General features: G+C 41.7%; 1 protein-coding gene across 2 annotated transcripts in view; it reads left to right on the top strand.

Annotated features, from left to right (window-relative positions):
• The window catches only part of LOC146351484 (uncharacterized), a 52,866-nt gene extending 27,474 nt beyond the window's left edge, over positions 1-25,392 (top strand). Inside the window, exons 11-16 of one of the 2 annotated variants that reach the window (XM_084847381.1) lie at positions 4,381-4,512; positions 4,757-4,895; positions 6,537-6,590; positions 7,038-7,118; positions 17,464-17,736; positions 21,400-25,392. In XM_084847381.1, coding sequence (XP_084703507.1) covers positions 4,381-4,512; positions 4,757-4,895; positions 6,537-6,590; positions 7,038-7,118; positions 17,464-17,736; positions 21,400-21,419 — 699 coding nt within the window. In that variant the 3' untranslated portion in view covers positions 21,420-25,392. The remainder of the gene's footprint in view (positions 1-4,380; positions 4,513-4,756; positions 4,896-6,536; positions 6,591-7,037; positions 7,119-17,463; positions 17,737-21,399) is intronic. The other variant, XM_084847380.1, reaches the window with a different exon arrangement.
• Positions 25,393-27,730: the final 2,338 nt, after the last annotated feature.

Raw genomic sequence — 27,730 nt, 5'->3', positions numbered from 1 at the left:
TACTGTTCAGATATTTGTTCCCTTGTCCAGATTCAATTCAAAAAATTCTCTCAATTTCTTTTTAGTGTCATCCACAATACTTCTATTTTGAAATATCATTTAATTCAATCTCCATCTAAAAGTAGTGCTTCCTTTCACATATGACATAGATATAGGGTTATGGTCCAAAAATGATCTTGGTAGAACTTGTGGTTTGCCAATATTTGTTGCAAGCTCTTTAGTTGTCAAAATCATATCAATCCTTGAAAAAGATTTATGTCTTTCTGAAAAATATGTATATTCTTTTGAGTTTCCATTTTTATCTCTCCATACATCTACTACAGCCAAATTGTCCATAAATTCAAAAAAACTTTTAGGTAATTTCCCTTGATTACTTTTTTTTCCTCCAATATTCTATCAATTTGAGGTGCAATCACCCCATTCCAATCTCCCATTAAACACCAACTGTCAAAAGTTAGATCCACGAGTTTGGTTAAGACAGTCTCATAAAATTCCGCTTTGTGGTCTTTAAGCCCCTAAAATCAACGTTGATACACCATTCAGTGTAATTTTAACTCCCACAAAACGACCTTGTTCATGTGACAATACCAATTCCGGTCCCAAATGTGGCTTAACATATAAAATTACTCCATTTTTCTTTTTTTGGCTTGCAGTTATAAACTCTTCACCTAATTTTTTATTAATTAAAGATTTGGTATCATCTTTCTTAATATGAGTTTCTTGTAAGCATATTATATCTTGTTTCAATTTCTGTAAATAGTAAAATATTTTCTTTCTCTTTTGAGGAGCATTTGCCCCATTAATGTTCCAAGTTAATAATTTATAATCCATTTTTTAAAAATTAAGGTACATTCTTAATTTCCACCTGTTGCACCCTGAGTGCTATCCTCTTCTTGTACATCAGGTTGTAGGTCTGTCCAATCTTTTCCATAAGTTCAAAGGAACTCTTTTGCTTTTTGAACTGAGTTCAGCTTAAATCTCTGTTCTCTGTAAGAGAAGACCACACCTTCTGGGAATTCCCATCGAAACATGATCTTTTTCTGTTTCAGGGTTGTTGTTAAAAATGCATAATCTCTCCTTTTCCTCAGAAATCTTCCAGGAATTGCTTTCATGACAATAATCTCTTTGCCCACCATTTTCACTTTAGTTTTATAGTGCTTCTGGAGAATTGAATCCTTTGTAGTTTTCTTTACAAAATGGACAATAATATCTCTGGGTAGACCTTTTGTTTTTGCATATGTCGAATTCAGTCTATAAGCTCGATCTAGTTCCATTTCCATGATTTTCTCTTCTTTACTCAAAAAGGCTGCTATAGTCTTTACCAATTCCATTCTGAGGTCAGGTTCTGTGCTGCCATAACTTTCTGCGACCCCTCTAAAGTGTAACGAGTGTTCCTTGTCTTTAAGCTCAAACCAAGCTAAGGCATCCTGCTCACATTCTAACTCCATAGTTACAATTTCTGCAGTATTTTCCAGTACTTCCAATCTGTTAGTCATTATTTTAAATTCTTCTGTTATTTGATTTAATGCATCATCTAATTTCTTAAATTCTTATCTCAATTCTTCGTGTCTTTAATCTCCTCCTTTATTTATTTATTTATTTCATTTCTATACCGCCCAATAGCCGAAGCTCTCTGGGCGGTTCACAAAAATTAAATCCAAGCAACACACAATAAAACAATTTAAAATATACAGAACATTAAAACCACAATATAACAATACAACCACAATAAAACCTAGCAGCAGTGCAGGAGTTTAAAATACAGATTTAAAACAGCAAAGATAAAAATTTAGAAAGCTAAAATGCTAAAATGCCTGGGAAAATAAAAAGGTCTTCACCTGGCGCCGAAAGGAATACAATGTAGGCGCCAGGCGAACCTCACTAGGGAGCTCATTCCAGAGCCGGGGTGCCACAGCAGAAAAAGCCCTCCTCCTAGTAGCCACCCACCTCACTTCCTTTGGCAGGGGCTCACGGAGAAGGGACGCTGATGATGATCTTAAGGTCCGGGCAGGCACATATGGGAGGAGGCGATCCTTCAGGTAACCTGGCCCCAAGCTGTTAAGGGCTTTGAATGTTAACACCAGCACTTTGAATCGGGCCCGGAAATGGACTGGCAGCCAGTGCAGCTGGAAAAGTACTGGCGTAATATGAGCTCACAGGCCAGTCCCTGTTAACAATCTTGCTGCCCTATTTTGGACCAGCTGAAGTTTCTGGACCGTTTTCAAAGGCAGCCCCACGTATAACGCATTGCAGTAATCCAGATGAGAAGTTATCAGAGCATGGATAACTGTAGCAAGGCTATCTCTTCCAGATAAGGGCGTAGTTGGTATACCAGCCTAAGCTGATAAAAAGTGCTCCATGCCACTGAGTTCACCTGTGCCTCAAGTGACAGTTCTGGATCCAAGAGCACCCCCAAACTACGAACCTGATCCTTTAGGGGGAGTGCAACCCCCTCCAGAACAGGTTGAATATCACCTAGCCGGGCAGACGAACCACCCACTAACAGTACCTCCGTCTTGTCTGGATTGAGTTTCAGTTTATTAGCCCTCATCCAGTCCATTACCTTGCCCAGGCACTGATTCAGAACAGTCACTGCCTCACTTGGTTTTGATGTAAAAGAGAGGTAGAGCTGGGTGTCATCTGCATATTGATGGCACCTCAGCCCACACCTCCGGATAACCTCCCCCAGCGGTTTCATGTAGATGTTAAACAGCATGAGGGATAAAATAGAGCCCTGTGGAACCCCATGGCACAATTGCCATGGTACAGAGCAGTAATCCCCCAGCACCACCTTCTGGAATCGGCCATCCAAGTAGGAGCGGAACCACTGTAGTGCAGTGCCTCCTACTCCCAACCCAGACAACCTATCCAGAAGGATACCATGGTCGATGGTATCGAAAGCCACTGAGAGGTCCAGGAGAATCAACAGGGTCGCACTCCCCCTGTCCATCTCCCGGCAGAGGTCATCCCACAGGGCGACCAAGGCAGTTTCTCTTCTTCCAATACTTGTCTTTCCATCCATTTTTCTATACGTTGTTCAAAGGTGCCCATCCTTTGTTCTATGCGTAGTTCAAAAGCCTCCATCTTTTTGCTTATAGCATCTACAGTATTCTGTGTTTGTTCTTCCAAGGCCATCTTTTGTATGTCTTGCTTCTGCTCAGGTACCTCTTCCTTGCTTATAGATGTTGCTTTCACCGATAATTTTGTAGCTCCCGTTGGAGTCTCTTTTAAGGAGCCTTTCCTGGATTTAGTATTTCTACTTAGTTGTTCTGTAGGCATCTCCCAGGCATTCGCTCTACTACGTGTTGTTCTGATATCCTTTGCTGGTTTATCCAAATTCATAGCACTCATTCAATTATCTTCTTCATTACTTCCTTTATAAATTAATCTATCTGGATATCCAGTAAGTTATTGATCCTCCAATGCCAAAAGAGATCTCTCGCAGTATCAAAAGGAGAAAAAAAGATAAAAATAAAAAAGAACGTGAAAAGAAAGATTTTTCATAAGCCGCTGATTTTTCAACATCCAACAGGTGTCAGCAATACTCTTTCTTTACTAAATTTCACTCAATCAGCCCACAAGTTAATCTTATTCCAACCTATTCCAGGCTTTCTGCCAAATATTTATTTATTTTGACTTCGTCGTTTTCTCAAGGTCATGCAGAAGATAAATGCAACTGGACAAAAACATAGCTTTCAGCCATATAAATTCAAACATTAAAACCTTCAAACAATGATTTAAAGAAATAGAAAGTTAATTAGACTAATACTTATTCAAAAATGCAAACAGTCTTAGTACTCTTTCTTTTTTCTTCTTTTAAAAGGACCTCTTGAGCTGAATTCACTTTATAAAAGTTTGCAACTCCTTGATTTTAATTCAGGTTAGATTTATACAACTGCCATACTTTCACTTTTTGCTGTGCAAGTGGTGCTTGCTGGTAGCTTAAATTTCCAAATGGTATCTAAGATTGGAGCATGCCCATCCTTATATTCTCTTAATTAATTAAGAGTTTCAAAACAGCGTTTCAGTAGGTGTTTATCTCTGGGGACTGACCTTAGTTTTGAGCCCCTTTGCATCCTCCGCACAGGCAGCTGTTCTTCTAAGATTTCATCCGGATGGTACTGCAGGCTTCCCCTTTATTTTCCAGAGGAAAAAAAAAGGTTTCTCAACCTTCTCACAGCTGTTTGAAAGAAGTGACCTGTGGAGCCCTGCACAAGTCACTGCCAGGACGACATGGCTCCTTACCGGAAGTAGATGAACCCAATTTCTTAGTAGATTTAAGAAGTTTTATATAGATGAAATCTCAAATACATCTAAGTACAGTTCTTCAATTTCTTGAGTTGGACAATCGCAATTAAAGATGGTTTCTTTTAATTTTAGGATGTGTCAAAAACTGTAAGACGGTCTAATAATAAATTCATAAAAATTGAGAAACCCCCTTGTCATAAATTACTCCAAGGTGGAAAGAAATACAAGTTAATGAGTGACCCAGAAGCTGAGATAACCCCTGAGGTATATTCTTCTTTCTTCTATAATTGGCTTGTCGACATGTGCCATTTGGTGAGATAATTTTATCATTTGCACTCCTGGTTTTAGGACAGACAGTATTTTAATTGAGCTCTGACTTTTAAAAATCATTAATATTACATACATGCAATAAAATGCTTTATGAAATCATAAAAGCTTAGTTAAGAAAGCAAACTATTGGTTTTGATACCTGAATAGGACTTTTAATGCTTTCTTTCAAATTTTCTAGGAAATTCAGTTTGACGATGACTCTACCCTACCAGAGAAACCTTTTTTCGAGGTATTTTTGGAACAGCCAATGGAACTGACATTATCTCTGATGGACTTGGAGTCTGAAGAAACTGTGTGGAAAGCAAAGCTAAGAGAAAGTAAGTACCGATTAGACACAAGTCAGTGCATAGTTATGTGCACTTAAACCACACTGATTTATTTGGGACTTAAGTAAAATGTTTCAGTAAGAAACTGTAGTCAACTAATTTTTGCCACAATCCAGATGTGCCTGTGCCAGTTTTGTATCCACACCCGTTATTTTTTTTTAAAGGTTCTAGTTCAAAAGGTGCTTCCCAAAGCATCCAAAAAACTAAAAGTTGGTTTTCTGAGATTAAAAAGTGACTTTGGGATTCAGGGAAGCTTCAAGGACAATTTAGGCAAAAATGAGAAGCTAAACTGCTATTGGTGCAATCTCCTGTCTCACACCTTCTGACCAAACTGCTTTTTGAACTCAAGGAGACTTCAGAGAACAGTTTTGGGGGTTGGCTTTGTGAGGCCAGCTCAAGTTAGAGAGAAGGTTGTTCCTGCCTCTCCAAAGCTTAGTGCAAAGTGAAAGAGACATACTCTGCCCGTCTGTCAAATTCTCTGCATGTATCAAAGGTCTCTTGCACCCTTGTCCAGTAGTTCTCTACAGTGGGTGGTGAACTTGGGGAAGGGGATCCTTGTGTTAAACATGCTGGGCAAGAGCAGTTTCTGCAGGTGGGAGGCACCATGTACCTGCACTTTTTTTTTTTGTTTTTACTGCTGCCAAGTCTCCAAATGGTCCAGTTAATTGGTCCTAAATATACGTCCAAAGCACTAAAGGACCTTTCTGTTTGAGCTAGCTTTTAGGGCACGGGTGCAGAACCTCCAGCCTGCGGACTTAATCCTGCCTGTGGGGCAACCCAATCTGGCTCACGCTGCCTCTTGGGGTTCCCCCAGGGGGCAGGGCTTAGGCTCCAAGCCCTGCCCCAGGAGGAATTCCTTTATAGATAGCAGCGGGGATGCGGGACAACCTGGGCAGTGGGACACAGCCACTCTTCCCTGTGTGGACAAGCGCCAACACCCAGGCACACGGGGTAGGGGGCAGAGCAGTGGGATAAGGGTGAGTCTCAACGCCCGGGCTGTCTTGCATCGCTGCTGCTAGCTCTGATCTCAGATTGGGGATAGTAGCAGGAGTGCAGAGCAGCCTGGGCTTTCTCCATGCTGAGAGGAGGCGCCCTGAAAAAAAAGGGGGTGTCATCAGGGGCGGAGCTACACCCTTGATGTGATGTCAGGGACTGGGCTTCTCACCCTGATGTCGTATGTCCCACAGGTGGAGGGCAATCCAGCCCCCCACTCCAAAACATTTCTGCACCCCTACTTTAGGGGCTGTGATAAAGCTATCATTAAATGGTTTTACTGTAGAGTCTAGTATACTTTCATGAGTGGTTGGATTCTTTTTGTTTAAAAGTTTTGTACACTGCTTTTAATTCTTGTGGCATAAATATATAAAAAATGAATGCGATGGAAATTTGCTTTTAAATGCCTGAATAGCTTGTCATTTGCTTGCAATACAATCAGCAAGATGAAGCTTCTTTGGTGGTTAAAAGTCACGAAACAAAGATAATTGTAAAAGCTCCTTTGACTTGTTTTGTTCATGCTTTACTGGAAAGGGGAAAAATACTAATACTTTTTATGTGTGAGAATTGTGACATATTTGTTAGTAGTGCAGATTATTGCACAGCAGGTTTTCATTTTCTTTTGAAAACATTTAACAGGTGACTGGATCCTACATAACCAGAATGACAATAAGCCAAAAAGATCTACCAAGAGTAAGTTATTTAAAAGAGTATGCACAGCACAATCAGCTGGGCATTTCTCCTGTACTTTATAAATTTCCCATTTGTCTTACTGTTACTTGCATAGGAGAAGTTCCCAGTGGGACTGCTAAAATATCTCAACAACTTTAAATATGCTGTTGTAGATTTTAAGGATTTCATTGCATGATCAGACATTACTTCAGTTTGTGCAAGAGTTGTTGATTTCACTCTGTCCCCATTTGCTGCCCCCCCAAACTGCTTTGGACGATCATTGGATCTCTGAATCTAGTTTGTAGTAGGGAGCATGGGGCCAAGAGAGAGAGAATCAGCAACCCCCCTCCCTATGCAAGCAGTAGGCTCGTGCAGTAGCCTCCTTAGATCCAAATCCACACGGCCTTGGTTAGAAGGCACACCAAATTGCACATTTTGAAACTATGCCCTTCGCCATGTATTCCTTAGGCACCAGAAGACGAAAATCCAGCACCAGCCTTTCAGAAAATGAGCTTTGCAATAAACGGGTTAAGGATAACGACACTTCAGGTAAAATATTTTATGTAATTAAAGAAATTATTATATAGTGACATTTTAACCATTTCATACTGTGAGATATTAATTTTATATTTTTGGGTAACACATGAAATTATGATTTCACCTGGAAAAATCATGCATTTATGCTTGCACAAATCTTCAGGACACCTGATTTGAAAGTGGGAAAAAATGTTGGAATGGCCTCTGCCAGCATGCATTTAGCCTCTATACATGCACTTCTACTGAATCAATAGGTATCCACTAGATGGAGATGTTTGCTTATTTCACTACTTTTAAATTCATCATAACAAAAATCCAACTTTTATCAGTATATTTATCAGTTAGAAGTTCTAACTAGATGAGGAGAGAGTATGTCTCACTCTCCATTAATTATTCCTTTCAACATAAATTCAGTTGGTGAGTATCAACAGGATTATAACCAAAACGGGGTCACTGAGAAATAAGAGGCAGGTATCAGTATACTTGGGACAACCCCAAGGTTCGCAGAAGTACAAAAAATATTGAGTAACAAAGTCCTAATGGGGCAAAAATCCCCCCCAAAGTGGCTAGTGAGGACTGAGCATGCTCAATGGCCTTTTGTCAGTATTGCTGAGTGTCTGTTGTGGGGTGGGGTGGTAGGAACAGAACGGAGTATTTTGGAAAAGGGCATAGCTGGCTGGCTGGAACCCTGAACAGGAACTCTCCACAGTTCAACATTTTGTTGCACGTCTCACTTGTAAGCAAATGATAACAAACAAGGTTTATTTAGTGCTGTATATCCTCAGTGGTACAGCACATGCTTTGCACGCAAGGAGTCCCAGATTCAGGTCTACTGCGTCTCCACTTAAAGGATCTCAGGCAGCAGTGCTGGGATCAGCCTTTTCCTGAAGCCTTGGTGAGCTCCTCCCAGTAGGAATAGGCCAGGGTGCAGAACTTCAGGCCTGGGGGCCAAATCTGGTCCTCTGGGGCCCAAATCCCATCCCCTGGGGTTCCCTAGAAGGCCTCACCTCTTTTCCCCAGCACCAATTGTTTAGAGGTTTCCTGGGTTTTGTGAAAAGGTTGAAATGCCTCTCCTACTGCTTAGTTACTTGCAGCAAGGGCTTTACACTACAATATGCTGGCATTTTTGGTATTTTAGCTCTACCCCTTTTCCTTCAGCTCCACCCACCACTGGAATGTGCCCCCCCCCATCCAGAATTCGGGATGAAAGAGGTTCTGTACACCTAGTGTAGACAGTACTGGCCTAAATGGAGCAATGTTCTGATTCAGTATAAGACAGCTTGTGAGAGTCAGTGTGGTGTTTAGTGGTTAAAGTGTTGGACTGGGACTCGGAAGATCCAGGTTCTATTCCTCACTCGGCCCTGAAGCTTACTGGGTGACTTGGGGCCATTCAGTGACTTTCAGCCTAACCTACCTCACAGGGTTGTTGTGAGGATACAATGGAGAGGAAGAGGACTATTTATGCTGCCTTGGGCTCCTTGGAGGAAAAGGCAGGAGGAGATGATGATGATGATAATAAATTTCATAAACATTAAAGAAACAATGCAATTAAAGACAGATACTTATGCACGGTACCTGCACCCTATTACTATAAGAACAAAATTTGCATTATTTTTTCAGAAGGCAGGAAAGTGAGTGGGAGATCTTTGTCTTAATGACCTGCCCGATACTCAGACATCTGTATAGTCAGAGATTTGGGCAAACTAGAAGCACTATTCACACAGGGATAAACTGATGTGGAAGCAAGCAATGGGAGAGACAGTGTGAAAAATGCATGATATGACTTTGGTAATGAGGTTTCTAATAGACAAGTGTGCATTTTCCAGGTAGACAGGTAACTGTGGTAATCTTAGGATAGCTTCCAGTGTTGCAAAGAAGTAGCAACACCTGATGCATAGCTGACTTGCACATTTTCTTTTCATGGTTTTGGTATAACATTTGAAAGGGAAACCTGTGTATCTTCTCACAGTGAGGTGCATAATTCATATATGTATCCACTGTTTCGGCTCCTTTTTAACTTGGGAAGTTGCCCATAGATACATCGATCAGAATGCTTTGAGGGCTTTGGCCAATGAGCAGGATATAAGTCTAAGAAACAATAATAGTTATAAATAAGAAATAATAGTAATAAATGAGTTATTTTTGTTACTTTTTTTTTAAAACTGAGGACTTATTTATACAGATTTGTATGAAGACAACAGCCCTCTATAATTGTTTTTAGGGCCAAAACAGACATTACTTTTATCTGCATCTAGCAGCTACATATCTTTCTCATTTTAAGCCTAGGCCCAGGGGCCCTGATCCAGATCAGGACCCTGGCATGGCAGGGGTGTAGGCAGGCTTTTAAGATCCAGATTGGGTCCCTTGTGCCTACTCTACAATAAAACATTTAAAAAGACATAACTGCTAGATATGGATTTAAAGTGCTGCCTGTTTTGGCCCTGTGTATCTGGTGTTCAGAGTCCCTAAACACAGAGGTTCTATTTAGCCATTATGGTTAATACCCATTAATAGTTAGCTCTGCCCATTGTACTTGGCTACAAGTCTACATAAAATGGAATTGTGGATGGTCTTGATCCACTTCTTGCTGACTTTCTTGGGCCACTCAGAACTGCAAACTTCACCCACCAGAAAGAACAAACCAGCTCTTGTTTATGTGACCATGTATTCTGAGATAAAAGAGAAGTTAGTCAAGAGCCCCTGATCTTGCTGTGGGTTACTGACTCTCTTTCATCTCAATTCAACCTCAGATACACCATTTAAAAATACAAATGAACCAGAGGTTGAATTGAGAACATAGGTTATATGAGGATCATTCTGAGGATAAACCAGCCTTTAAGCATGGTAAAAACAGCATTGTGATGTTAGCTTTAACAGAGTATAAACTTTATCATAAGAAGAAACCCATAGTAATTCAGTAATAACCATTATAGCAACATTAATAAATGAAAGGTATGTTTAATTTTTAAGTACCTTTTCATAAGAAATATGGCTACTTATGGTAAAGATATTTTGGGTTCTAGGAAGTAGCAGGCATTCAGATGTCCTTTGGGATATCCCTTCCATCTAGGCAGGAGGCAGGGCCAGTTAACAATGGACTCTTAGCAAGGCATCTCCCGAGTCTTCCAGACCAGACAGAAAAAAGCAGGAACCTCAAGGTAATTAAAAGCAAAAAATAAGGTAATTAAACATTCATTCATTCATTCATTACATTTCTGTACCAACCAACAGCCAAAAGCTGTCTGGGCAGTTTACAAAGATTAAAAACCTTAAGAATACTATTCATAGTATAAAAACCATTTACATACAAACATATGAACAGACAGCACACACATGTGCGTAAATCTAAGCAACAATAAGAAAAATCTAGGAATAAGAAAAAAAAGATGTGACTTCTGGAGAAAACTTCTATACAATAATATATATGTGGTATTACACACCAGCCAGGATTTCTAGGATGTTCTTAGTGGTAACAGGTGCTGGAGGTGTAATGGCAGAGGAACTTTTCCCCATACATGGTGATATTGTCATCCTGTTAAGGAATATTGGAAGAAGATAATAAATAGCATCAGAGAAATTACAGGCTATGAGTTACAATTAACCCCAACAACTATACTCCTGGGTGATATGAAAGATCAGATCCCTAAAGATTTAGTGGTGATGGTGAATTATATGTTAAAAGTGGTAAGGATCCTCTTACTAAAAGCTTGCCAGTCATCCCTGCTACAACAGAAAAATAAGATTTGGACTGCCATGGTGATGAATAAAATAACAAGTTATCAGTTGCTATGGGAAAGAAGAATCAGCTCCATCCAGACTTTCCAAAAAAGTTGGATACGATTTATCAATTATTGGAATAGGTTCTGGCCAGGTAAATTAGCAAGAAAACAGAAGGAGGTGAGCATCCATAGTAAATCACAAAGAAGAGAAACAGGTTCTCATATTCATATATATATATATATATATATATATATATATATATGGAAGCCCAATGCATTTCAGCCTTTTTCTTGTTTTTAGGCCTTCTACAAGCCTAAAAAACAAAGAATTTTTGGTGTGTGTGTGTGCAAAAGATTGTCTCCTGTGTCAATCTACAGTCGATTGATACAGGAGACAAACTTTTGTGAAAAAATTCTGCAGACTTTTTTTTCCACCCCCTGAAGAAGGCCTAAAAATAAGAAAAAGGCCAAAACGCATTGGGTTTCCTACAGTATTTTTTTTTTTTTTGCATCCTGATAACCTGTTTCTCTTCCAGGTGAATTAGCAACTAGAGATATATTGTATATGTCTTAAGTTGAAATATTCTAACTGTTCTGAATGACTGCATTATTGTGAACCAAAATAAAAAAATTCATATAATAAAAAAGTAATTAAACGACAACAGAATTAAACAACAACAACAACAGGTAGACCAACATGGTGAAAAGCTGGGGAGCTGGTCACAGCTTGCTTCTTAAGAAAAAGCAGATTGCTTTTTTCAAATATGTAAAATATTTTCTCCCCTTTCTTTTCTCCCCTTTTCTATTTCTCTGGCTTCTGTCCCATCCTACCAAGTTCTTGAAGGAATGGCTTCTTCATGGGATAGGGAGGGGATTTAGCTCATTGGCCAACTGCCTCAGAGGTTGGGTAGCTGGGAGGGGAACAGAGAGGAACTTTTCTTCCCTTACCCCCGTTGCACACTCTCCCCCTTCCTCCCTCCATTCTCTCCCTTGCTCCAGCAAGAGATGGAAAAGAGTGGTGGTAGCACTGGCATTCTGCCATATCATTCCCTGCAGTGTTCTCTGTAAAATGTGCAGGGCTTGGGTACCCAGGACTTCTTCACCACAGCCATTTCAGGCATAAGTATTGGTGAAGCTGCAGGTCCTTCAGCCATTCTCAGTCAGACTAGGGGCTCACAAAATTCTAGCTGTAGCTCCAGGTTTCCTAATCCCATCTCCAGAGAGAAGCCCACTTCTTCATATCACCTTGGTGAAGGGAGAACTGACCTACCATAAAGGGAGTTGTAGGCTGGACTATGGCCAAGCCAAATGCCCAAGCAGTTCCCTCTAGCCCCAACTGGCTTCCCCATGCTCTCCACTAGGGGAGGAAGGTGAACTATCAGGGGAGGATGTGTGGGGCAGGGGGATTCACACTCAGCCTGCCTGTTCCCAGTAGAATCCTTTCCTAAGCCCCTGTTCTTACATTTAACTAATGAGCAAGATAAGTAGCCAGGTACCTCATCTTCCTTACTTTCCTTCAGGGCCCCTCTAAGCCCTAGGCAGTGCTAGTGGAGTTGTTTGACAGAATACTGATGGTCAGGGGAAAAGCTGTAGCTCATGGCAGAGCATTTTCTTTGCATGCAATAGGTCCCAGGGGCAGTTCCTGGCACCTCCAGGTAGGGCTGCCTGGGTTTCAAAAAGCCAATTCACGGTATGGTCAATAAGCTATATTTTCTGCCAAGGAATGTTGTGGATCAGCTCAAGATCTCAAAGGTGGATGCCCCAGTGGTATCAGTCTCCATGCCACTTCTTCATTCTGATGGTGAGGGAGGAGAGAAGGATCATTGTGATAGATGTGAGAAAGCAACCTCGAGGAAGAACACTGAAGTCTTGGCAGCATCCTTATGTGCATCAGTGACTACTTCTGTCCTCACAGAGCAATGTACCTTTGGCGAGAGGATACTGCCTTTTTTCATTCCTAACAATTTCAGAGATCTTCAGGGTGTCCTGAAGAAGGTCTCACTTTCAGCTGCTCTCCTAGCAGATTCCTTCGTGGATGCAGTTCAGTTGAACTCCAAGGTGATGGTAGCCAACATGCTAGCCGGAAGTAACGTATGGCTGTGTACATGGATGCAGGCTCACAAGCAAGGATTGTGATCACTCTATTCTTAGATGCCACGTTCGTGGGAACCAAAGTTAAAAAGAAAAGTCTCACTACAGCATAGAAAGAGAATAAGAACCCAGAATATACAGCAGTCCTCTGGATAATCCTACAACAACAGATAGACAAGTAGACAACACGTATGAGTGGATGTATACAAAAATGTCCCAAGGTTCTATGCAAGGCTGCTCTGGTGTCACCTCCTCCTCCTCCTCAAAAGGACCTATCTGTCAAGAATGAATCTGAGCTAGTTAGCAGCTCAGACTCAGAATGGGAACAGCCAGAACCGGGGGAGGCTCCCTCCCTAGCGAGCTCAGATATGGCAAGGCGTTCTTCTCAAGACCTTGGCACACAGGTGGCTCGACCTGAATGCCCCCCCTCCATGAGAACCCAGGTCTTCGGGGAGGAGGAGAGTGAGGGCGTGACTTGAGGGATGCTAGGGTCCGTCACAGAGCCAAGCGGGAAAAGTTAGAGGTGGAGCTCAGACACTCCTCCAGGTTGGCTATGCATGATAGCCTATGTAGGAGGGAGCACCTGTAAGGGAGGGGCACCCCACCTAAGCTAGTCTGGCTGGGAAGTTCTTGTTCAAACTGCCAGCAACTTCTCTAACTTCCACTTTGGCTCCTCTATTGGTATTCATAATTGTGTGGAGTAGCTGTTTCCTTTGTAGCCTGAGAGTTTCCCAGAATTTGCAGTTGTAAGGAACCTGGTCATTAACTAATAAAGTAGTGAGCCTGATGCCTGGTATCTTGGAGTGTGTTGACTGTGAAGGGAGAGGATGAAGGAATGTGACACTATCCTAACTGATGTCAGGCATCTCCGCACACCCATTGGGGGCTTTCTGTTCCTCCTCCTGGGGATTTGAGAGTGAACTACTTTGGTTGCCTGAGTGAGGGGGCAGTCACCTTGGGATACACCTTACAATTTGCACAGAATCATGGCAGGCAAGCTCCTGGCCTTTCTGAGATTCAGAAACAGGGAAAAGCATCACCTTCTACGATATCTGCCGGACATAGAAGACATTTTATTTGTATTGATTTATTAAATTTACTTCACTTATCAGTCACCCAATAACTGTCATTCTCTGAGTGACTTATACAAAATATAACAAAACAATTTAAAATAACAGAAACAAAAAACCAGTTTTATAAAGCAGCATTAAAGTAATTATAAAACAGAAAGAAAAACTTTTAAAAACTCATATCAAGCTGCAGATTATACAGACCTAAAACATTTTTCCAGAGAACCAGATTAAAAACATGGCATTATACAGGCTTTAAAGTATCAGATTTAAAATGCCTCAGAGAATAATGACGTCTTTGCCTGGCACTGATACAGCATTAAAATAGGTGCCAGGTCTGGAAATGGTATTCCATAAATAAGAGGACACTTCTGAGAAGGCCCTGCCTGTTGTGGCCACCTGCTGTTAAACAACTCGCAAGGCACTTAGAGAATGGCGTCCATTATGATCTCAGGGCATGAGTAGGGATATGAGAAGATGCAGTCATTTAGATATTGCTACCCCAAGCCATAAAGAGCTTCAAAGGCCAAACCTAGCATTTTGAATTGGGCCTGGAAATGGACCAGGAGCCAGTCAAGTTGTTGAGGTACTGTTGTAATGTGCACTAACTGCAGTTTCCGGACCATCTTCAAAGGTAGTCCCATATACATTGAACTTGTTCTACAGCCCCAGAAGCATTTTGGGGTATATTTCCCCCCCCTGGGACCTAAGAAAAATGGAGGCATGTAAACAATTTTAGATTAGACATGGCTCAGGAAATTCCTGACAAAGCAGTGACCCAGAATGGAGAACCTAACATCTATTGTGACACCAGTCAAGCAGCAGGATTTTCTGGCCTGCACAGACCTATCAGAAGCCCCCTGAACACATATTGTGTCATGGTAAAAACTACCAGTGACCAAGCTGTTGAACAGAGGGGAAAGAGAAACATGTTAAAGCAGAGGAAGAAAATCCAGTTCCTCATTGAGATCTGTGGCAATTGAATTGTGTCAAAGTATATATTTGGTGTATTTGCTGTTAAGTAATGTTTTGACATTATGTTCATGTGACTTCTCCATTGCCCAGAAATAATGGTGGCCGACAATATGGTTATGCTCCAAAAAATAACCCACAAGGGGAGGACCTGATCTTGAATTGTGAATGTCACTAGTTTGTTTCTTTATGTGTCTTTTCAGAGCTCTTGTAGATTGGGCAATATGTAGTTTCTCTCCATGTCATTAAATACAATCCACCACATGGGTTGTGAATAAAAATGATACATTCTACAGGTGATAAATTCTTTTGGCTTATATTTTCTGAGGCTACAGGGTCTTGTTTTGTACACTGCCTTGATATCTTTGAAACAGGATGTGCGTGCTTGCAGGGCTTATTGTCAAGATTCCTTTAGCCCCCACTTCACTTCAATGTCCAAACATACACAGACGAGAGGCTTCAGTCTACAGCTTTTAAGCCATTACTTCACAGGGTCATACAGATGCAAATTCTCAGAGAAACTCTCCATCTACCAAGGAATACCTTCAGGGGATCCAAATAAAATTTACAAGAGTTGCCCACCATTTGAAGAGGGAGGCGGTCTCACTAGCCTAACTTAAGGCGAGGAGGTCCCTCTCTTCTCAAGCGCAGCTTCTCACACAAGGCCAGTCGGGTAGACTGTTAAGTGCCACCCCTGCCTTCTTTCTCTTTGCTTTGCGCCTGCACCTGGCATCTTAATAGATCAACCTCCTGTTCGCTGCCTCTCATGGTGTGTGTGTGTGTGTGTGTGTGTGTGTGTGTGTAGGAACCCTCAAGCTCAGCCATCTGTATGTTTGTAACCTGAGAAGCAGGCCTACTCATATCTGGACTAGCCTGGGAAAACACCTCCCCCGTGTCTGATGGTTCTCCTTCAGAATCTGAACTGCTATCCCACTCCCTGAGCTCAGAAACACCCCTGACACTTACAGGCCTTCCTTTTGAACCGTATGGCTACTGGGTCACTTAGGGCGCAAACCTATCTAGATAGGCGGCCGCCTCCGAACTCAGAGGTGGCTACCTATCCAAAGCAGGGCAGGAGAAGCACGGAGGGGATCGTTCCTTCTGTGCTTCTCCTGCCCTGCTTTTTCTACTAGACAGCTGATTGCAGCTCTCTAGCCACAGGAGCACGGAGTGGGGAAGGAGGCTGCATTTCCACCTTCCCCACCTCAGAATGCCCCCAGCCATGCCCCTTTCTGTCCCCTACACACTCCTCTTGCGAGCGCAGAGGACAGGGCTGTTCTGTGCTGCCTTGGAGGCAGTGCGGAAGTGGGGGGGGGTCGGTTCCCAGAAAACAGCATATCCTGTGGCCATCTAGCCACTGTCTAGTGACCATAGGATTGCTCCCTCTAAGAGCTCACATGCAAGACAGTTTTTCTGATGGCCATCTCATTGGGTAGGAGGGTTTCGGATTTGGAGGTGCTGCCCTGTAACCCTGGCTTGTGTGTGTTTCATGGAGACAAAGTTGCTCTGTATACCAGTCTTTCATTTCTGTTAAAGGTCAATTCTGTGTTCACAGAAGTGGTTCTTCTCTCTATTTATTCAAACCCAGTGCATCCTCAGGAAAACAAATGGCACAGGAAGGACGTGTGATGGGCCCTTCATTTTTACTTAAACAGTGGACTCTAGGAAATGAGAAGCCCAGTTTCTCTCTTTCCTATAAAGGAGCTTGAGGCAGAAGGTGTGTACAGCTATTCTCTCATAGAGGCTGCAAAGTTAGCATACAGGGCACTAGTGTTTGTGGCACATTCCCTACAGCTAGCAGCTGTCACAGCGGTGTTCAGGAGCTGCTGTCTTCTGGATGAGATATACTGGGTGGCCATGTGGGCACTAGTTCACCCACTTACTAAACACAATAAGGTTGATGTATTCACATCTGCAGATGCTGTTTGGTTGAAGGGTTCGGCAGAGGGTTCTTCTTTAGTAAAGACCAGAGATCCACATGACTGCTCACTCTTTCAGGGTACTCCTGTGTTATATCCTGAAGGATATTTCAATGCTATCCTGCCTACCTTGGAAAAATGAGGAATTTTTTGTTTGTTTTTTGCTTATTGTAAATTCCTTTTCATGAGGAAAGCAGAAGAGGAGAATTCTTCCTCCTTGATGTTTATGGGATCAGTTCATTCTTCTGTTCTGTCTCCCTGTGAAGTTTAAATATGTTTTGCTTTTCACCATGTTCACACATTATTGTTCTGGTGTTTTCATTGACTTCAAGATTCCTGCTTTTTCTGGTTTGGGAAATTTGGGGTGGGTTAATCTCTCCCCAGGTGGAGACAATTACTAGCTGCCTTTGCTGCCTGCCTAGATGGGAGGGGATATCCCAAATTATATGTCAATGTCCTCCCACTTTCCATATGAACAGGAATGCAAGGTAAGTAAACATTTTCATTTTCCCTCTATTGGTTCCTTAGCTCAGTTGAAAAGTAAAAACAATAGCTGCATAACTGTTTTGTATTTGTATGTTTTTAGATGGAATTAAAGCTAGAACAATATTAACTGATCAGCAACTGATGATTCTTGCAAAGAAGATGGGTAAAGACTGGAAAGTAATTGGTATTCAGTGTCTTAAGTTGTCGGTTGAAGATATTGAACAGATCGCAGCAAAGGAAGAAGACGTTAATATGTATAAATGCATGATGTTGAGGAAATGGAGGGACTCCGAAAAGAATAATGGAACTGCAGAAAGCTTATATGATTGTCTAAGATGCGAGGCATCCCACGAAGTGCTAGAAGTTCTGAAAGGTAGATATCATCTCTCTCTATATTTTGTTTCTCCATGATGTTTCCAACACTTAGGGAAAAACAGATATTTTAAGTGTGGTAGAGGTGGCTTAAAAGCATCTTTACTGTCCTGCAAATACATATAACATTTAAATGGCCTGGAGCAAACCTGAAAAAAGCTGTGTCTGTAAGTTTCCAACATGTTAATGAAAAGATAGCTCTGGTAGACTCTTATTCCTTAGTGTCTGACAGCACCAACTCATGGAGCGGTTTTTTGATTGTTGGAAGCAGGTTTGTGTAGGTTTAAATTACCCAGGCCCTGTGTAACTTATTTTCCCTATGTATATCCCACACTGTTCTTTAACTGGGTTCTTATATTACTTTGAAGGCACGGGAGTTACAGCAGCACCACTGCTTCTCACACTATGTGTGGATATGTGAGAAAGCTGGGACCATGCAGGAAGAACCCATGTTGCAGCACATTCCCACGCGAACATAAAAACCGGTCTTTCATCACTGGTTTCCAAATCTATGTGGTTGCAAATGTCTCTTGCCATTCTTACATGTAGTCCTTTCCCTCTCAAGTGGCTCTCACTTTCTCTTCTTTCATCTTGCAGTTACTTGGTGTAGTCTAGTCTCACCAAGTGAGTATTCTGAAGGCTTCTCTCTCATTTGACCTTCTTTGTTCTATGAGGGCTAATGTTTATTTTATGTTGGAAGGTACTGCAGTAGTTTTATGCAGATATGCTGAAGTTAGTTGTGTTTCCTTCAGCATTGAAGTTGCATCTAGTAAAAGTATTATAATATCAAAGATCTGGATGGTTAATAGATTTCTTCACTAGTTTTTCTTCTCTCTTTCGACTCTTCTCTGTATATTTTTTTTCAGTTTATTCTTCTTCTGCAGCACTCTTTCTTCCCCTATCCTTTTCTTGGCCTGCTAAATTTGCAGGCCTCTGCTTCCTCTACCTGTCTTCCTTAGGCTTCTTATCTACACTGCAGCAGCCAGAGATCCTTCTGCCTGCCTCACCCTTCTGTGTGATCCAGGTGCTTCAACCAATTACTGCCAGAGGCTACACCACTACTCTATCATCTAGCCATCTAGTGGGAGGGAAGAGAAACTTTTATGACATTCAATCTATTTACTTAAAACCAAAGGTCATCACAAAACAGGAGAGAGAAACCAAATTCACAATAAAGGGTCAAATCAGATCATCTCCACCACCAGTAAATATGATTATATATAATTCTGTCTAATTTTAAAAACAGCTGTTTCAAATAATAAAACTTTTTACGAAGCATATTCGTTCTGATCTGCCAAAAGCATACACATTTTCTTAAATTCTGACATCTCAGATCAAGAGAGAAAACTGGATAAAATCTCTCTTGACACCCTATACAAGGTGCAGTTCAAGAAATAATGGCAAATATACTCCACCACTCCTTCCTTACAAGGGGCCTATGAGGTAGGTTAGGCTGAGAGATAATCACTTGCCCAAGATCATCTAGTTCGTGAACATTGGCAGTCAGTCAGAGAGCAATCCCGTGCATGCTTAGACAGAAAAAAAGTCCTACAACTCCCAGCATTCCCTGATCAGCCATGTTGCCTGGGGAATGCAGGGAGTTGTAGGACTTTTCTCTGCATAGGATTGTGACCTTAGTCAATCAGTTTATTTGTCCAAGCATAACAGACGACTGAACAACAGCAACAACAGAACATTATATACATTACAAAAGTAAAACAGAAATCAATAGGGCAATTTTCATAAAACAACACTAAATAAAATTGTCTTGGCAATTACCTTAGTCTATAGCCTCCCTACTTTTCCAGGCCTTTAAAATAAAATTTGCAACCCTCACAGTAATAAGTTTAGACTTACTTTCCAACAGCTAACTCATGATCTGCTCAACAGAGTATCTTGTAAACTTATCCAGGGTAGTTTGTAGCAAGGCATTCCAGGAGGTTATATACAGAGGGCAATACAGAAGAAAATTAGCAACATCCTCTGTAACCTCAGATCCACACAAACACAGCTTTTCCTCTTAGCTAGTCTTGTTATATCACTCCCTGATAGACTCCAATGAAAGAGTTTAAAGTCTAGCAGCTGTAAATGAGATGTGGAACTGTTAAAAAAATAAAATAATGGTGAGAACATGAAGGTGAGCCCAGGAGATATTCTGTTACCCCAAACACCAGCCCAATCTTCCTGGAGGCTTATGGTCCCAAGTCCTTTTTTAAAAGAAGACTTAGCTTGCAAGATCTCCAGTGTCAAGAAGTGGATTTCTGAAAAGAATGTGCTGTTCTCAAGAATGTGTTGTCCTCAAGTATCTCTTGTAAGCACCATTTTGGTAGCCTATTTGAGCCAACAACTCACATATGTTTTAGGGTGCAATCCTATGTATGTTTAGACAGAATGGCTGGCTGGGGCATTCTGGGAGTTGTAGGACTTTTTTTCTGGCTAAACATGCATAGGATTCTGCCCTTAATATTACTGGATGTTGGTCTCATATTAGTCTCCAGCCACACCAGGACCTCACGAGTCAAAGGGATGACAGCTAAAAAGAATGCAACATTTTATGTTGTACTGTTTCTGAAATGTGAGAATAGTATGGATCCCAAAAGCTTTGGGTTAACTCCCCCCACCACAAATTTCCTGGGTGAGTGTCACAGGTGCCCTTGTTATGTACTGACAATTTCAAAATTGCCTTTTGGGTTCTCTCTCCTATGCTTCTGGTGTAGTCAAGGTGGCTTCTCCAAGATTTAATCTGTGACAAAAGAACCCTAAGATGTATATAAAGGCTGATGGTCCAATTGCCATTTGAATTTGTGGTCTATGACCCAAATCCTGCAACTTATAATAGTTAATGCGTAGCTTCTACCGCTTGAAGTAATGATTAAACCTTTCCAATAGTCACCTAAAATTATAGCTCCCAGGGTATGCAACAAAATAACAGCATCATCCACATGAAGCAGAACTGCCTCTTCTCTTTGATCCTGATGGGAAAGAACTAATCTCTTGGAAGGACTGAAATAGTATCATTCACATACAAATTAAAAAGCAGTGGAAATAGTAGGCAACTTTCCTTGTCTGACCCCTCAAACACTCTCAGTAGGGTAAGTTGCCGTCCTGTTCTCATACGGACCTGAATTTGATATTGCTGTTTAGTATTTAACCTGGTTTACCACATCAGAGCCCAATGCACTGTTTAACTACTACAGTATACCTAGGTTCTAAGCAACTCCTAAAGTTATTTACCTGCTTGGACCCTCAAGTCATTTTCAGGGCCCTCCTCCAAGTGCCCCTTCCAAAAGAAGCTAGGCAGGTGGCTACAAGACAGAGGGCCTTCTTAGTGGTGACACCCCTCTTCTGGAATAAATTCCCCAAAGAGGTTCACCTAGCACCTATGTTATTATCTTTTCAGCGCCAGGCAAAGATCTTTTCTCCCAGGCGTTTTAGAGACCTAGTTCTGGCTGTTTTACAGATTCCTGAGCTGTTTATTCTTTCTTGTATCATATAATATTCTTTTAAATATTCGTATTGTATTTTATATTTTTAACTGTGTTTTAGAATGGCATTTTATTTTTTTAACTGGTTGTAATCTGCCCAGAGAACATTAGTTACTGGGCGGATTAGAAATGTACTAAATAAATGAATAAATAAGGTCTCATTTCTTTATTTTTTAAAGGTTTTTTAGAGCAGAGGTGACGTCATGAGGAAACTACTTGAAAAAGAAGAAATGTCAGGATTATTCTTCTGTGTAAATTTTCCAAATCATAGCAAAGGGATTTTCTTGAGACCTTCTAACAACTTAAAACTCTGGAGAGTTGCTAGGAGGAGAAAATGACAGGCTAGATATGGAAATTTCAGGGTGAAATATACTTTGGGGAAGAAGGAAAGCAAATGGAACTGTGAACTCATGTACAGGCTTAGCTACGTGCTGGTTTGTATCTGTGGCTTCCCAAAGATCCTTTGCCATGCTCTACAGTTGGATATTCAGCCTTCATACATGCATCACCTGTGTAAGAAGAATCCATGCTTTCCTTAAATGTTCTCAGGTCTCGGTTTATGTTGCTTGGATTAGCTGAGATCTTCAGTCTCTACTCTTGTCTTTCTCATGCATACCATAGTCATAAACCAGACACACAACTGTGAAGGCGCTTTTCTGCTTTATGTGCATGAAGATGCAAACAGGCTTCTCTTTTCCTGAAGGTAATCACAATCGCTATGGTTTTTTTAAAATATTGTCCCTACATAGCATCCCTGCTACAGACTTTCTTACAGTCCCTTGCCAAAGGCAATGGGAAGAGATCCCAAGCTTTCACGTAGAAATGGTATTTGCAGCCCTTTGAGTCATATTCAGATTGTCCAGTGGTTTTCAAGCTGTATAGCAAACAAGCCTAGGGTTCCTCAGGAGCTTATCAGGAGTTTCTTGGTGAGAAGAGTGGTAATGACAGAGAAATTTCATGACAGGCATGGAGCGTTTCTAGATGAGGTTGTTTAGCCTGCTGTTTCTACTTCCAATTTCGTTGCAGAATTAAGATTGCCGCTCTACATGAAGTTATTTTCCTTTCCTGCCTTTCTGTTACATAACCTCTAGGTGGCATTGCGGTATAGTGGAATAACACAACTACACTGGTGTGTGAGTGTCAGAGTACACTTGTGCTTTTTTTAGAGTGCCAAAAAATGCTGGATTTTCCCTGCTGCCACTCACCCTCCCCCCAAAATTGCTTTTAAAAAACAGAAGTGAAACTGGACGGTGATGACATTGTCTGAAGCACCTGTAAACATCCATGAGTGAGGAATGGCGAATGCACAATAAAAGCCTCATCTACAAAAGCTCATGATCACCATTAATAGTATTCTGAAATGTTCAACAGCAGGGAACGTTGGCTGCATTCTTAGGTGTACTCTCATTGTGGGTCAGGCGGGTAAGGTTTGGCACTATACTGTCTAATGTCCTCCTATGTCCCCCTTCCCTATCATGTAAAGGTATTCCAAATTCTGCAGCAAGAAAAGCTGATTCTGAGACTTTTGTTTGAATGTATGCAAATTTCTGTAAGTAGTATTGAGCTATTTTAATTTCTATAATCTCGTTTTGCTAGTGATGAGGAGGGGTGTGGCAAGGTACAATGCAGATCACTGAAGCCTGAACCTTAATCTCTGGAAATATTCAGTCATCCCTCTGGCTTCTGAGATTATTTTTAGCAGACAAGGCTTACACACTTTTCAAGCACATGTTCACAGTCAGAAGGGCTGGAAATATTTAGATAGATTTTCAGAAATTTGAGAATTCCACACTCATGTCATTCTACAGTCATGTCAGGAGGTCCGTTGAAAGAGGCACATCAAATCCACCTTGCTCCATTACTTCCGTAGATCATGTAACAATTAACTCTTTCAGAAATTTATATTACTACAAAGGTGTTTGGTACATTACTGACAGCCAACACAAATTATAAACCCCCAAGCCAGGGAAATGCTTCAGAAAAGTTACTTATATCAAAGTTTCTTGTGAACCTTGGCTTGAAGTTAAGTATGCTCATCTGGTCTCCCTGTTTTCCACATCTGTTGGGGAAATTAGATCTGGGGACAGGAATTCCTTCTCCTTGACCTCACCCTGGTGTTGTTCCTTGAGACAGGAATTTTTAACAACACACTCACACCTTCACTGAGAACCCAGATAGTCAGCTTCCACAGGATTGTGGTAGGAAGTGCCTGTGCCTTTTTCCAACAGTTTACCCAATCTGGAGCTGAGCAAGCTCTTCTGCTAAGTATCCTTTCACCTGCAACCCTGAGCTGTTTCTTTCTGCCAGGTAAGCATAGATTTCTCCACCCCTTTCTGTCCTCTTTACAACCCCTGATGGCTCTTATTCCTCTTCCTAGTGCACTAATAGCTGCAGGAATTCTACTAGGGCTTGAAACACTTCTTTTCTCCTGTCTTTGTCCTCACCCTCTATTTACCTGCCATTCTTTTCCTCCAGAGAGTTTGGCTTGCTTTCTTTCTCTCCCTATTCCAGCTCCTCTGCCTTGTTTTCTCCATCCTTCACCCTTTGCCTAACCCCTGCCTCATTAAGTAGCATCTCTTGTTGCAGCCCCACCCCCCAGGACTCTGGTCAGCTGAGCATTGTCTCCCTGCTACTTCTGGAACACCTGCATGCTTGGCCTCTCCCATTTGCTGCTGATCTCAAATACTTTGTCTGTGCTTCTCCTTGCTGCCTTGGATGAGAGGTGAGTGGCTTTAGAAACACCTGCAACGGGGTCTCCTAGGGCAGAGCATGCATCACAATACCACATTCTGCACTTTTTTATGCTTTTGTGCAATTATGGTATATGCACAGCCTTGATATTTATCAGTTTCCAAGAACTTTCTAATAATATCAGATAAGCTGGATAGTAAATTCATCACCCCCAGGAAGCAGCAATGCTAATTTTTAAAGGACACAAAACATTCCTCTGAATGGAAATTTGGATCCTTAGGGAGTAATTTACTACCAACCCCTACAATAATGGAGGCAGGTCCTTCAGCAGAAAACCAGCAATAAACTGGTTGTGTGCATGCACACCTGTTAAAAGATCAGAGCAGTCTAAAAAGGTGTGAACCCCCTTTACAATGTAGCATTGGAACAAGAGGCAGCTTTGGCATCTCTGTCAATGCCATTTACATGTTAGTCCCAAAATGTCACGCATTTTTAATGAGTGCACTTCCGTGTTGTACAGATTGATTGCACAATATTATGTTGGTTTAAATAGATTAGCTGTATTTGTGTGTGTATGTGTGTTTAATTGAATGTATATATGTATGTACAAACTTTTTCAAGAGCTTGGTGCATGTGTAAGCTCTACAGGTGAGGAGGGAGAGTGGGGGCAAGCAGCCTAGCTCCTCCCTCTTCATCACCATTATCTGTGGAAGGCAGTGGGTATGGTGATGGAGGGGCCATAGCTCAGTGGCAGAGCACCTGGTTTGCATCCAGGAAGTCTCGGGTTCAATCCCCAGCATCTCCACAGAGGGCTGGAAAAATTCCTGCTTAAAACCCTGGAGAGCCATTGCTGCCAGTCGATGCTGACAGGGCTGCGCTAGATGGACCAGTGCTCTGACTCCATATAAAGCAGCTTCCTATGTTCCTGTTCCTATGTACTGTGTGCTAATATGTTCATCCCTGCTGTCCCTTCTCCTGTATACAGCTTACATATGCACCAAATGCTTGAAGAGGGCTGAACGTAAGCTGTGACCATGCATCCATGAAACCACTTTACAGGTGTGGCCCTACTGTTAAGCAAAATGAGGCAGCCGTCTCAGGCAGTAGGTGCTGGGGATGGGAGCAGTGGTTGCAAGGTGGTGGAGAACAGAGCTGTGCGTATCACATTGCCTGCCCTTCACTCTCTAAGCAGCCTGCTGCCCTCAGGTGCAGTGAAGGATGCTTCCCATTGTCAGTGTGGAAGTTAGATTCAACTCCTAGTCTGGTCAGCTTCTGTACATAGAGTGTGTGGAAGTCATCTTGTCTTTTGCCTCAGGCACAAAAATGTCTTGCACCAGCCCTGGAAACCAGTTTTGTCTTATTAATGGCCTTAGGGCTAATTAAATGGAAATCTAAGTACTGTAACTATTGTATTAATTGGAGCTGTTATAAAAGCAAAATGGACAACAAACGACTGGTTGGATAAATATGTTTATGACTTGTTGATATTTTGAAATAATGTTATTTAAGCAACAGAACAGTGTTGTGAACAAGACATGCGCTTTCAATAAGTGTGCACCGGCACTGTTAAATGCTTGTTATGGGAGCTTGCAGCTTGCAGCCCATTGCAGGTGCCAGCTGCTCCTGGCCTTCTCATGGGACTGCTAGTGTTGGCGATGATTCCACTGAAGTAGCCGCTTTAAACTAAAGTGTAGTGCAGCAACTATATAACTTTTCAGCTAGCTTCATGTCAGCTGTGCTCTGTAAGGGTTAAAACTGCAGAAGGAAGGAAGAGGAACTTGGGAGCTATCACAGGTATAGCTACTGGAAAATCATGCAAACATCTCATTAGTGTTTGTGGATTTATGGGAAGCTTTAGAACCACCTTTTCCAAATTGGTGCCCTCCAGGTGTTTTGGACTACAAGTTCTACTATGCCTATAAGGAAATCTAGGAAGAAAGAGGAGTTGTGGGGTGGTATGCGAGAATTGTCCCACTGACTCAGTATTCGATGCTAGGATGTTCCACTGGCCAGTCTAGTTGCAAACTACTTGCCTGCTGCTTACAAAGAAATAAAAGCATTGTGGCTATATCATACTTAAAATCTGCATTATGTTGATCCCCTCTCGGCATTAGCGTGAATTAAATTTGAGATGAATTGCACTGAAAAGTAAAAGTCTTAACCAAATTAAGAAAATAGGGTGCTCGGGGAGGGGGGATTTCTGGCAAAAGCAAATATAAATTTATAAAGCATGCTAAGAGAAATTTGAAGCACAACTGGCCGAAGATATAAAAATAACTCATTTTAATCCATGAAAGGCAGAGAAGAGTGAGAGAGGCAGTGGACAAAAATGGCATGATTAAGTGACAAAATAAAAAAGAGAAGGGGAAGTTGGAGAAGCCGAACAAATCCATTGTATCAATCTTCACTGCAGAAGCTGATGGAGAGATGCCAACACTTGAACCAGTGCATCTGAAGAACCAAGTCAAATAGAAGTGAGAAAGGTTGACGTTTTAAAATAAAGGAGCAATCCTATGCAAACTTAGACAGAAAAAAAGCCTACAACTCCCAGCATACCCCAGTGCTGAGAGGTGTAGGCTCCTTTTCTGTCAAAACATACATAGGATTGTGCCCTTAATTGATTAAAAAAAAACCCTTATTCGGGCCAGGATGATGCTCACTCAAGAGCTCCTTAAGAACTCAAAAGGGAAACTTGATTTATTATCTAAAACATTTAAAGCTTACTACTGCATCATGGAGAAAGCAAGAGAATTCCAGAAAAATGTCTATTTCTGCTTCATTGACTATGCTAAAGCCTTTGATTGTGTGGATCACAACAAACTGTGGCAAATTCTTAAAGAGATGGGAGTACCAGACCACCTTACCTGTCTCCTGAGAAACCTGTATGAGGGTCAAGAAGCAACAGTAAGAACCAGACATGGAACAACCAAGTGGTTCAAAATTGGGAAAGGAGTACGACAAGGCTGCATATTGTCACTCTGCTTATTTAACTTATATGCAGAGTACATCATGAGAAATGCCGGGTTGGATGAATCAGAGGTCGGAATTAAGATTGCTGGGAGAATTATCAACAACCTCCGATATGCAGACGATACCACCCTAATGGCAGAAAGCGAAGAGGATCTCAAGAGCCTCTTGTTGAGGGTGAAAGAGGAGAGTGCAAAAGCTGGTTTGAAACTCAACATTAAAAAAACGAAGATCATAGCATCTGGCCCTATCACTTCCTGGCATATAGAAGGGGAAGAAATGGAAGCAGTGACAGATTTTACTTTCTTGGGCTCCAAGATCACCGCAGACGGTGACTGTAGCCATGAAATTAAAAGACGCTTGCTCCTTGGGAGGAAAGCTATGGCAAACCTAGACAGCATAGTAAGAAGCAGAGACATCACCTTGCCAACAAAGGTCCGTCTAATCAAAGCTATGGTTTTCCCAGTAGCAACGAATGGCTGTGAGGGCTGGACTATAAGGAAGGCTGAGCGCCGAAGAATTGATGCTTTCGAACTGTGGTGCTGGAGAAGACTCTTACGAGTCCCCTGGACTGCAAGGAGGTCAAATCAGTCCATCCTAAAGGAAATCAACCCTGAGTGCTCATTGGAAGGACAGATACTGAAGCTGAAGCTCAAATATTTTGGCCACCTAATGCAAAGAGAAAACTCTCTGGAAAAGACCCTGATGCTGGGAAAGACTGAAGGCCAAAGGAGAAGGGGACAGCAGAGGATGAGATGGCTGGATAGCATCACCGATGCAATGAATATGGACTTGAGCACGCTCCGGGAGAGTGCGCAGGACAGGAAGGCCTGGTGTGCTATGGTCCATGGG

Source organism: Heloderma suspectum, chromosome 3 (assembly GCF_057233095.1).
Source record: "Heloderma suspectum isolate Gila_16-S chromosome 3, 16-S_ref, whole genome shotgun sequence".
Lineage (NCBI taxonomy): Eukaryota > Metazoa > Chordata > Lepidosauria > Squamata > Helodermatidae > Heloderma > Heloderma suspectum.
The sequence above is the reverse complement of the archived record's forward strand: the minus strand, read 5'-3'. Positions and strand labels throughout refer to the sequence as shown.